We start from the raw sequence: 13,340 nt of genomic DNA on the forward strand, positions 1-13,340 counted from the left end.
AGAAAGATAAAACAAGGATTCACTGCTTGGACAGCTTGCCGGATAATATCATTCCACTGTAACGAAATCATTTCATACATAACAGGTAATTTTTCTTACCTAAGAACAGGACTTTAAACTCTGGATAAATCCGTGGTTGTCATCACAAACCATGTGCTTTTGATTTCAATGCTGAAATTAGCCACTATGCACAGCCTACTGGGACAAAATTCGCAATTAAAGTGCTCTTTCCATCAACTCACAGGTATATAAATGTGCACCACTTAGTGATCAAGGAAGTAACTTTTCAAAAGTAATGGCCAAGTCACATCCCTCCAGTACTTCGTAGACATATGTTCAGTTCCCATATGGATCAACTCAGAGGGAGCTAAGTGGGTGAGATCCCTCAGGCTATAAGAACTGGTACCATATCATCATCGTCCAAACATTTTTGCACTAGGTAACAAGAAACTTGCATCGAAACCACCAGTGGAGCATCTTGTGAAAGCCTGTTGAACAAAAGATGTTGAACTACAGCACCTAAAAGCAAAAGGTGGCTGAAATGCAATAGCCTACTCAGTTACGTATTTTGTGCTGTGCTGGCAGCAAGTCAGTTTTCTTTCTTAGCTGTATCCTGAGAGTTGAAATTCCCCTTTAAGAAGCCATTCTCATTTCCAAGCAAATTCTTATTGATTTCAGCTCCCATGCCACCAGTAAGAGGTCCAATAAATGATACATAATCTCCTATATTTTCACCAAACAGAAAGAAAAGGAACACAGAAAACGGTTAGGAGTTCTCTGAAATAATAGAATGCAGTAACGAGCAATAAAGAATTTAATGGCTGCATGTATTTCAACCACATAAGGTAGTAGCTAATTAGTACTTGCAACCAATGAAATCGTATATTAGAATCTATTGGTTCTACAAATACAGGACAAGTGATTAGTACTTAGTAATTCTAAATTTCTGACACAACGTTTTCAATGATAATGATGTGTGCAAGTAGCTGTATATTTTGCAGGCAAATGGATGTAGTACTAGAAATAAACAGTGAAATGCTGCAAGTAAATCTGGTCATTTTCACTATTTTATTTCAGTCACCTAACCAAAACTGTCACTTGTTTGTAAAGGCCTCTTGCCACAGATATGCTTTCAAGTACAATCTCTGCAACCAAAACTGATCTTAAAACATAATTATCTCTGCAACCCAGATAATTGAGGCTGACTGAAATTTACTACAAGCCATGAAAACTCATAAAAACCTACATGGTTCTACTCGAGGATGAGAATCCTGCCTCCTCACCCCAGTAAATGCACATATCTTTGGAAACTGTGGCGAGCATACTCATAAGCGCATGTCTAAGGACTTGTACCGTGACACAGGCATAGAAGTTGCAAAACTATTAGTTAAGAGATCAATGGGAATGACTCAGTCCTAACCTATTTCATTTTGAATCAACTTGTAATCCATGAAGCCTAATAATGTGAGTGATATTAGTCTATATCTTAGTGATGATCTTTATCCTTTACTTCTAAATGTTACAGGTGGAATAGATCTTTTGTAACTGTTGAATCTAAACTAAATACCATGCCAATCCAAGTATAAATTAATCCCTTCAGTTAGATTTGTCTGCTTACATTCACACAAACCCCGAGTTGGAATAAACACAACATCAAGTTGATGGTCGAAGTACAACAAATCCTTTTAGTTTGAATACTCAATATAATTGCGAAGTAAGATCTGCTCTAAATAGTGGTCATATGTGGTAGACATCGATTAATTGCACCCAACACAACATCTAAAAAATTAACAAGTAGTGAAACCAAATAGTTGCGACATAGAGAAGAGGAAGACCGAAACTCCCTAATATATTTCATATATGTAGAAGAGATTCTTACTGGCCAGATTACGAAGTGCATTCTCAGCAGCTTGTGATTGAGCATCTTTCAGTGTCCTTCCCATCCCCATACCAATTCTTTCACTACTAAATAAAACCTACAACAAACATCACAACTCAAAATAACATATAAAGATTACATTATGCATCCTACTTGACTAAAATAGCCAAAGTGAACTAACTAAAAAACAATCTAATTAAGGAAAAAAGGACATCCGTTATAAGCTCAAATAAAAATTGACAAGAAAAAAATGGGTGTTCTATTATAGCCACAAGCTTCACAAGCCTGCATGCATAAACAATGCTTCATCAATCGACAATAAGCTCTTTCCAACAGATAAAGAATAAAAAAAAAAGTGGAACAAAATGATTGCACTGAGTTTTACTTCATCCCTGTAAAGTGATGATAAGTGATTTTGATGTTTACTGATGCAATGTCTTGAACCAAAACTAGTAGATAATATAGAATAGAAATAGTAATACCTCAACAGAATGGGGCAACTCCTTTGTATTTCCATTGGTAAACTTGAACTCAATCTATTCACAAGTGCAGCATGATAATTATCATAAAAGCCAAAATGTTCTATAGATCATAAAGTGAAATAACTACCTTTGAGTCACATCTTCTACCAATCTCTTGCAGTACAGAAACAAAAACTGATGACGCAAGTGAGATTGGCTGTCTTACTTCCACATTCAATTTTTTGTTGTTTGCAGAAGTGATATTTACTGGCATCTCATCATCTTTATCAGAAGCAAAACAAGTGGAACAAAAAGAATACACCATAACTCAGAGTGATAGATATATTGTAATAAAATTCATATAGCTTTGCAATTCAATGCAAACTTATAAAGATAATTAATTATTCATCCATCCAATATATTCAGATTGGCGCAAATTTCTTAAACTAAAGGTGCTCTTCATGCATGCTAATAAACATGCATCATCCTTGAACAAGGACCATGGAAATACTTTTGAAGGAGAGAATTTCTTCAATGTCATATATTTTAGCATTAAAAAAAAACGAGGAAATAGAAAAGAGTAAACAAAGTAATTATGGGAGTAAAACATGAAGTCTTGCAGTTCAGGCAACAACAAGAATGTTAAAGCAGTCGAACAGTAAAGTTATGCTACTATGAAAAAGTATCTGCTAATCTAGAGAACTCTATATTTTCAACTTGAACAAACAGTGAGCACATTTGGTTCGCATGATAAGCATAGCAACTCCTCCCAAATTTTGTAAGACAGAATTTGAGCGTTGCGCACGGGGCATCGCTCAGGAGATCACTCCTCTCTATATATATATATATATCCAAAATCAGATCTTAAACAGGGATATTGTTTGATTTTTCAAGACCTTAATCATCTTCCCTTTTACACTTTTCCTTGGATCATTGTTTAGTGATGTCTTGTGTCTCAACCATTATAAGCACATAAATGAAAGCAAACTGTAGCAAATTAACAGAACAAATAATCTCTGCTGTGAAATCTCATTTGCTCTTGGTTTCCATGATAAATATTGAAAAAAAGAAATACAACTAGATGAGCATTCATTTACAAACAAGAAAACCAAAACCTAGAGAACTTACCTGTAGAAGAGTGATTCAATTGAGCTTGATGTTTTGCTTGTTGTTCATCAACCAGATATGCCTGCATCAGAAAATTTTGTACTTGAATATCTTGCATAATTTTTCCTAATTATGAATGTTATAATGGGGAATGGAAATATTGGCTTTAAAAATTTGGGAGGGGAGTTTATTTATGAAAGTAGATTAAATCTCACTTCATATCTTAACTCTTACACTTGCTCGATTGTAATTGCATAGCTCATCTTTTACATTGAATCATTGTTAAAATTCTTTTGGACACAATCAAGCTCATCAGAATTGACTCTTTGTAAAAGTTTGTAATCTGATAGCTAATGGATTGCTAAGCTCAGTGTAACCAAAGAGCAACTTAGGTTAGTCCCTAATATTTTGAAGAAAATGGAAGTGGTATTCCTTGACTAAGACCTAAAACTCAAATGGTAATTGTTTAACCAATGGCGATTGATGTATAAAGAAATAAAACAGAATGGTGAACACTATTATTCAAACTACATTACCTTGTACATGGTTCAAAGTAGCTTCAGCCTATTCACACTTTGGGGCTTCAGTCCTTTTATTTATCATCAGTTGTGGCTTCCACCAAGTGCATCGAGTGAAGCTTCAACTTATTTGCCTCTATTGGGGAACCAGCCCATTATTGTAGTGCTTTAACTCATTATCAGATGATACGCTCATATGGTTGATAGTCTTGGGCCTCTTGGCTATAAGATTCACTTGATTTAAGTAGATAAATACTGATAGACTTATCTGAGGAATCTAAGTACATACACATTTATTGTTGACCCACTGTGCACACCTGTGCTCACTCCTATTGTTGCCCTTTTCACCACCATTTCCAGATTGGTTACCAATTTGGCCATGCTTTTTATGCTATTTCTGATTGTAGGTTAAGGTATGTTATTAGGTTGTTTGGGCTAAAATTTTTTTAGTTCATGTGGCATTTGATGTGACAATGTCAAATTGTCCTATGTCAACCAAAATGCTTATATAGAACTTTAATAAGTGGAAATATAAAGGCAGAGAGAGAACTACTTAACTATAATTGATGGTCATTTTCATTAATGTAGCATGCATCGATGACATCAGACAATACAGAGAGAAAATTTTAGCATAGAATGAAATTTCATGGATTAAACAGTTAAAGCACTTAAGAGGATTACAGATCAACACAAGATATATTAAAAATGCAATCAATGTCCAACAAATCAGACTGGAATCAACACAAAGTTATACATGCTAGTATATGACTTGCATGTATATTCATGCAAAAACGTGCATAGATTTGAACATAAAACTTCATAGATAAATTGTATACCCTAACTGGCACACAAATGAAGCCTGAGCATTATGAAATTGGACGTCCCAAAACTGACAACCATCTAAAAGGAAGAATATGGTAAAGCAAAAAAAGTTAGAGAATAAATAAGGTACCAGTTGATTGAATCTATGTTCTGTTTCAGAACCAATTGTTCCCTCAACTATAGGAGCTTCTCTATTGTTGTTTTGTAAATTATTACAATCCTGAGAATCCATCCAACAAACAGCATCAGATATGCAAAATTCTCAATCTATTACTGCAAAATACAGAAAACCTAGAAACAGGTACCTCAGCGATTAAGTAGTAGCTCACATCAGGAGCACCAGGTAACTCAACTATCTCATTCTCATAATTCAGTTCAAATACCTTCTGTAGTAAATTCTCATCGAATTCTCTGCCATCAGCAAAAAAAACACAAGGTTAAATAGTTCCAGAACCTGAAATAGGCCTCCTATGGTTTGTGTAACAGATAAAAGAGAGATAATTCATCATGTCCACTTACTTGAAAAAGCCACCTCGAACATTACATGCAACATTTCTTGCAACACATAATACCGGAACAGCATTGGCCATCTGAAGAGAATTTTGGGGTAAATATGTGATTTTCTTCATGTTTAGGAAACAATTGTGCATTAAGTTTAACAAATCAGATAAGGAACGTTCTGCTGTGAGTTTAGCAACCAAGGTAGATATATGTAAAGACCTCTGCTTGAGGAGCATAATATGGAGTATATGCAGGGACAACATGAACGTGAGGCTGGTCTTTGTCATCCCAAACCTGCAATCGGTCATCAATCACCATAGCCATTCGAGGATGGCACACATTATCCTGGAAAACATGTTGCAATGATTTCCTCAAACCTAGCAAGTATAAACAAATGGGAGATTTATTTGAATAAGGACAAATAAGTTGGAAATAACATACTCAAATTGCATATAAAACCACAGAATTTACATGGGAAAATTAGCATCAGTATTTGAATATTGAGCCAAATTTCTATTGTGGAATAAATTTTAAACTGAGACTCTAAACTTTAGTAACATTAAATTCTAAGAACTATTTTAGGCTTTGAATAATTAGATTAAAGAAAAAGTTTGCATGAAAGAAAATTCATCAAAAAGCATCTTGTAGTAAAAGAATTATATAGCTCGTTCAATGAAAATAGTAAAATATAGTATGAGTTTGACAAAGTAAAATGGCAACTATGTTCATGTATGTTATCATCAAAAAAGAGCAACCTAGTGGACGAAGCTCCCGCCAATGTGGGCTCCCGGGGAAGGCTCTATCGTACACAACCTTACCCAATATTGCACGAGGTTGTTTCCGTGACTCGAACCCGTGACCACCAAGTCATCGCATAAGAATTAAGCATTAGTATCTATAACTGTAAGGAGATTCTTGCCTGATTTTACACATACTATGCGATCCATAAGTTGTTTCGAACTGATCAAATGAGAATCTGGATCAAGAAGCCTCCAAATCTCCAGAGCATAGTCTCTTTCAGCCATTGTGCAGACAAAAACTTCAAATCTTCGTCGCCCTTTAGCAGTTAGGTAGCTCCTTAGATCCTCCCATGCAGGCCTTAGCCTTACAAAAACACTAGTATCATGGTTCTGTAGAAGCATTTCATCAGTTATGAATAACAAAATGGATGCATTCCTTCTAGATAATTACAATGCTAGTCTACATTCTAAGAATGTGAAGAAAAAAATGCACGTGTAGAAATCAAATTACATTTGTCAGTAATGAGCACACCATGTGAATAAAGAAAACAAGATAATCAAGCCTAGAGGGAAATTACATCTTAAGTCCCCTTAATAGCATAGACAAATACTAAACAAATTTTGACTTGGCATTGATATTTCAGAACTCAAAAGGTAAACAATTCTCCCTGATGTCTGACAATCAACATACGAGATCAGAGTACAAGAAGAATGTTAAACATCCACAATCAATGAAATTGTTTTAGGGAAAATTTATTGTAGTGAGAAAAAAAAAGAGCTTAAAAACATTGTAAGAATGGTTATTATCCACCATTAATGAGGTTGGTATTCTAAGTGGTTAAGATCTGCAACTTCCAGGGAACAAGGTACGCTAATATTGTTTTATTGTTAAGAAAAGTTTGATAAATTATCATGAAACACTCAACAAGCTACTAGCAAAATAACCCACATAATAAGATACAAGTAAATGCATAGAAGTAAACCTCGGGATTGATCCGAGTCAAGACGATGTTCCTTTCTTTCATTCTGATGACAGGCCGAGTAATTCTCTCCTGGACACCAGGAATTGGTGGAACTTCCTCGTTCTGAGCAGTAATTGACCTCCCATTGTCAGTAACAGTATCCATCTCTATATACTGCTTCAAGAAATCTTTGTCCTCAACATATCGCTTCAATTCAGCTGACATTCCTGAAATCCTAATAGGATCTTTCTCACCATCTATCTTTCGAGAGAGGGCCTCAATTCTGTCATCAAATGATCTCATGGTGTTGGCAACTATGAGCGTCTCATCTAGATCAAAAACAATGGCAAGGCACCGCAAGTTGAGCATGCCCAAACAAGATGCATATAGCCCGGCCTGAACCGAACAGCACCAAAAGCAAGATACCTTCTCCACCTTGCTCGGCATTGCCACCAGATGCAGCTCTTCATTACCCGTGACCATGACGGCACTCTGCAAAAGCAGGCAATGGGAGTTAAATAACACGAATAGAACCAAAACAAATGATAGGCTCGATTATGCATAAACAAAAACGACGAGTGAGGAGGGTAAACACACACACACACACCCTGAATTCGTTAAAGCATGAGAGGTAGAGGCGACGAAGTGGGTGTTCAGCGACCGACTTGGCTTGGACCTTGCAGCGGACGGCGAAAGGGTTGATGCTTTGGAGGACGGAGAGGGGAGGGCAACGCTCGCTGGGAGGCGAGAGGTGATCTATGCGTATCTCGTTGCCACTGAGGAAGGGCAAGGGTTGGGCATTACCGCCGCTAGTGTTGGTCGTCGGAAAAGCTTCCGCGTCTCCAAGGAAAACATCTCCGTGGTACACCTTGCAGCTAATCCCTGCCCGACGACTTGTCATCGCGTCGACGACAAACACACAACGAGCCGCAGGCAGACGGATATGGAATGGTACGAGAACGCGTTCTCGATGAGGGCGATGCCCCGTAGGCGTATGATGAAATGAGAGAGAGGGAATAAACTAGGGTTTGTTCGCGCCGGTGTTCCCTAAGGCCTGCCGACCCGAAGCAACGTGGTTTTCAAGTCTTCGATCGATCGATCGATTTGGGTCGATGGGAACGACGTTTCAGTCGCCCGTGGAAGCAAACGTTGCTACGATGGTGAAAATTGCTCCGTTGTATAAGATTTCTACACTAGCCCTTGCGTTCTATCTCTACCAGTTGTACGCTGCACACGTGGTTGTGGGGTTATAAATATTATAAAATTTGTTAATACGTTTCTTGCGTTTGCTCAAAATTTATTGTTTAAATGAGAACGGTTTCAGGATATTTATTCATAATATTTCACATTAATTTTTTTACTATATTTTAGTTTTAAAAAATTAGAAAACTAAAGATGTGTTTGGTATGCTTATTTTCTATTTTTATTTTCTAAAAAATGCATGTTTTCTGAAAAATGATGTTTGATTTGTGTTTTTCGTGCTTGCTTTCTAAAAAAATAGTTAACGTTTTCTAGAAAAATAGAAAATGACAAAAAGTTATTTTCTGTTTTAGGATTTCGTGTTTTTCATTTTCATTTTCTAGAAAATGTATATTTTCCAGAAAATGAAAAATGAAAAACGCGCATACTAAACTCACCCTAAACTTGTAATGACACGTCAGAAATTAAATGAGCGCTGTAAATGAATGTCATTTTATAAAAATCATCAATACTTCATAATATTTTAGACAAAAACAAATAAAAAAAGCTAAGGCATCTCATTTTAATTGGTTTTTCTTAAAAGATACCTCATCCCCTTGTAAAATGATAAGTCCTCTAACATCGCATATTCCTATCTATATTTTCATCTAAATCAGATCATTATAATAACTATAATTTTATAGTTACTATGTATATGGATGACAATTTTCCTTGAATCTGATGAAAAATTTGATATCTGACCTGAATACAGAAAGACATTAAGGAGAACGTAACCGATTAAATAATCGGGTATGAATATTTTTGGGTTCAAGTATGGAGGCATATGTGGTAAAATCTTACTTGTACCATACCTGATACTCGAGATATATATATATATAGATTGGGAAAGAAAAAATTTTAGCTGACTTTCCGACTCGGAAAAAAACTTAGTTTGCCTCTTTACTCGATCACCAACACGTATCTCATCTTCTTCTCTAGGAGAAATCCTCACCCTATCAAAGGAGCATGAGGAGTATAAGAATTTAATGAATATTCATAAATTCATTGAAATAATTTATTTATTTATTTATTTAAAAAGAAATTACATGTAATAATATAATAATGGGTAGGGTATGGATACGTGATCCTCTAACGGGTATAGGGATATGGATGAAAGTTAAATACCATATGGGTATAGAGATGGGAATGAGGATGGATTTAATAAATGGGGATGGATACGGAGGATATGAAATTTGACCTAAATCCTAACCATTATCATCCCTAGCTACAAAATTGTAGCAGGTATGATTTAGTAGTTGCTACAATTGAGTTGTCATATAGTTGTAGTAGCTATAATTTAGTAACTGTTATAGCATGTATTTGGATAAATTTTGAGAGATCATAATTGTTGGTGTAGTGAGCACCAATGATCAAACTTAGGTTTTTGATGAATGAAAAATAGTTAAAGTTAGGTTCTGTGTGATCTAATGCTCTTACCAAGTGTGCAAGACTTAGTGGATTTAGAGGACCTGACATCAAGCTGAAATCCAGTTAGGTATGTTGGACCTAATAGCTGGTGGGAAGTCTAGATAGGTCAAGATATGACTCAACATCTGGCAGGAAGTCTAGCTGAATTTGCGAGATCTGACAGTTGGCCAAAGTCTAATTAGATATGCGGACCTGACAACTGGCAGTAAGACATGGTGGGTCAAAAGAAAGACAAGCGATTCTACATGGTAAGTAAGGTAAGTCACTAGAAGAGAATGATCCAGTGAGGACGAGTTATAGTTAGGAACTTTAGGCATTGGTCCAACTTAGATTCATCAGTGTAGAAGGTGCGGAGGCACCTCGAGTGGAAGGAGGTACCTCCTCGTACAAATAAGGATTGTGGCCGTAAAGGATAAAGCCTTAGCCAACCGAGGCGCCTCCAGTGGGAAGGAGGCACCTCCGTGCAGGAACCATTATCTTCTGTGAGGATTATCTTCTGTGAGGATTAGATCAACCGAAGGCACCTCCAAGGGAAGGAGGCGTCTTGAATCATCTATAAAAGAAGCTGTCAAACAGTGCATGAAGAACAACTTCTTTATGCCTATTCACGTTCCTTCTGCTACTCCGACCTCATGCAAACGGTTGCTATGCTACGACTCTACTATTCTCGACCACTACCGGCAGACCGACACTAACACATGAGCTCGGATAATTTCATTCTTCTAAGTGTCGACAACAATTTCATTTATCGCATATCTTTTATACTTGCAAAAAAAAAACGTAGGGTTGTTACACTTTGCTATCTCGTTTGTGTACTCAATTACTCTACTGGAAGTTTTCCAGTAGAGAATATTAGTGGATTGTCCATCAATAGGTTTGAGGGACCAAAGTCATCGAAAGCTCCGAACCAAGTAAATCCTTGTGTTCTTTCGTGTATTTTATCATTTATATTTTTCTACTATGCATTTATTTTAAAAGTATCGAAAAGAAGAAGTTTTTTAAAATCACATGATTCAACCCCCCCCCCCCCCCCCATGCATCTATTATATAAGTGGTATTAGAGCCCTGTTCACTCTGAATTGGTGCAACCACCAATTGAGCAGAGGGTTTATTTTTTTGTATTCTTACGTTTCACCTTTTGTTTCAGTTTTAAATTTTTCGTATCTATCTGAATTGGTACAAATGCCCCTTCAAATAATTTTTTCGTTGCAATTTTTTTTTACTGCTTGAAATGAGTGCAACATCATTTGAGTCTTTTCTTTCTTTATCTCTCACACTACTAATCCATGACCTAGTTTTAGGATTTTTCTTGTTGTTTCTTTCTATGTGCAAGGTTCTCTTTCTAAATAGCCTAAATCAAAGGATACAACACTGCTCACCCCTCGCTCTTCAACGAGGATGACTTCCTGTATTAGAAAAAGAGGATACCATTCAACGAGGATATGCAACCCTCATTGACGACAACACTGGAATTCCACTTGACTTGGAAAAGTGGAATCCAGAAATGAAGAAAAAAGTGCAAGTTGACTCAAAGGCAATATGAACACAATCCAGTACGGACTCACAAAGGAAAAACTGAACTGTGTCGGCCCGCACAAGAATGCAAAAGAACTATGGGACAAACTCGTCGAACTACACAAAGAAACAAATGACTCTAAGGTAACAAAATGTGACCTCCTCTTAAATAATTTATTTAATATTAAAATACAAGATGGAGAGATAGCAAACTAGCTACACGTGAGGATCAAGGACATCCTCAACGAATTACACATGATCGACCACCAGATAGAGAACCGAGATATCATAAGGTATACCCTAAACTCATTTCCCCAAACATACTGTGGATATCAATAGTAGATACCTATAATATTTCGAGAAATTTATCTAAGTTAAAATTAGACGAATTATTCTGTGAACTAAAACTACATGAACAAACTAACTTCCAAAAGACTGAGAAAGATATAGCTTCCCTTGTAGGTACCACAAAGGATGTAAAAATAAAATCTAAACCTGAGCCAAAATCTGAATCTAACTCAGACTCAGATGAAGAAGAGCAACTTGTGAACATTGTGAGGAAGATGTTCATCAGAAAGAAGGAGGGCTTCAGTAAAAAGGATCTTCAAAAGATAATCAAGCCCAACTTCAACAAATCAAGCATTGTAGCGCCCGAAAATTCTCAAAACTATTTTATAAATATTCTATGATTTTTCCTGGAATTTTAGGATATTTTTATGGAATTTTTAGAATAGCGGAAGTAGCAAAAATAAATAGAAAACGAAAATAGCTTACACGGGAATTGAACCCGAGACCTATTGGGTCCTATGACTTATGGTGAACTATGGTAACCAAGTGAACCCAACAAGGCCGTGCTGAAAGGAAAGGGAAACAATTAAATTTATATTCAAGTTGGGCCGAGATTACTACTTAATATAAATAGGGAGGAATTAAGTGAGGAGTTATTTTGATCGTGACTTTTCCTCAAGCCCTCACCGCCGCCCCTTCTCTTCTCCTTGTCTCGGCGCCAACCACAAGCATACCTAGGGTTCCATCCCTAGGGTCCTAAGGGTTCCTTCCGGCGACATCTCCGACACGAGGACGCTTCTCTCCGCGAGAGGAACGCATAGACGCGAGAAGATCGTCGAAAGGATCGTCTCCTCCGGAAAACTAGCGATTAAAATCGTAAAAAAATCCGAACAGGAGGTAAGAAACCCCTCACCTGCAGTATAAGTAGCTAATCGTGTGGTTTTTATGCATTAGTTTAGTCGTATGCAAACTTGGCACGTAGGGTGTGCACTAGTGCACATCAAGTGCTCGATAGAATGTTTAGTACAGTCAAAATGCAAACTAGGCATTATATTAGCTTGGATAAATGCACTAGAAGCATTTACACAACCTATTTAGTCTTGCTTCAACTTTTACAGGACTAGATGTCCAATGGGAGGGCTCCCACAGTCACCTCTAGGTTTAGATAACCTAGTTCTGGGTTTAGACAACCTAGTAAAAGCAAGACAAGAACTTATTAGCTTATGTTCAGTATTTTACTTTCTCAGTGGCACTGTACTGGATTAGATATCCATTGGGTTGGACTCCCACAGTCGTCCCTAGGTTCAGATAACCTAGTAACCCTACTAAATTCGGGACTTGCAAACCCGGGTCTAGTTAGGGATGCGCGCATAGCAAGTACAGTTACCGGGCCCAAACAGCAGCATGATTATGTATTTTCACCTATTATTTATATATAGAGTTTTCATACTCTCACAAAATGGCTAGGTGAATTCAGTACAGCTTTATCCTTATCTAGAATTAGCTCAGTTCAGCTTTTCTATCAGTTTAGTTTCCTGTTGATACAACATGGTAGTTTATGCGTAGCTCTTATTGCCATGATCAGTTTTTAGATTCTATGTTTTGTATGTCATGCCATGCTTAGCATATTCAGTTTGTATTTCAAATAGCATGTTTAAAAACATATTCTTGCATCGTATGCATGTTTTGTGAGGTAGATGGTTTCTTACTAAGCTCTCAAGCTTACAGATATTATTTTCCTTATACTGCAGATAAAGGTAAAGGGAAGGTGGACTAGTGGAGGCTGGAGGTCAATGCAACGATGAAGATGTGTGTGAGCTGGAGTTTGGAATAAAGATCCTAGGGATTTTAGCAAGTTTAATAAATAGAACTTTGTCATT

The 13,340-nt window shown here is 36.8% G+C and overlaps 1 protein-coding gene across 4 annotated transcripts; it reads right to left on the reverse strand.

Moving 5' to 3' along the window:
* On the reverse strand, window positions 1-8,200 carry LOC122021184 (RNA polymerase II C-terminal domain phosphatase-like 2). Of its 4 annotated transcripts, none has more exons than XM_042579283.1 (13): window positions 7,598-8,191; window positions 7,012-7,482; window positions 6,208-6,418; window positions 5,508-5,665; window positions 5,307-5,377; window positions 5,093-5,198; window positions 4,918-5,007; window positions 3,469-3,529; window positions 2,489-2,622; window positions 2,362-2,415; window positions 1,880-1,976; window positions 564-723; window positions 1-488 (listed from the first exon to the last, which is right to left on the reverse strand). In XM_042579283.1, exons 1-12 carry the CDS (start codon window positions 7,889-7,891, stop codon window positions 590-592), a joined length of 1,881 nt encoding a protein of 626 aa, XP_042435217.1. In that variant the 5' UTR covers window positions 7,892-8,191; the 3' UTR covers window positions 1-488; window positions 564-589. The 4 variants fall into 4 exon arrangements, 3 of the variants coding, with proteins under 3 accessions (XP_042435217.1, XP_042435207.1, XP_042435199.1); XM_042579273.1 differs by having other exon boundaries at window positions 556-723; XR_006122472.1 differs by having other exon boundaries at window positions 556-723; window positions 2,489-3,529; window positions 3,984-5,007; window positions 7,598-8,200.
* Between the last annotated feature and the right edge of the window lie 5,140 nt (window positions 8,201-13,340).

The sequence above is a fragment of the Zingiber officinale genome, chromosome 1A, assembly GCF_018446385.1.
Source record: "Zingiber officinale cultivar Zhangliang chromosome 1A, Zo_v1.1, whole genome shotgun sequence".
Lineage (NCBI taxonomy): Eukaryota > Viridiplantae > Streptophyta > Magnoliopsida > Zingiberales > Zingiberaceae > Zingiber > Zingiber officinale.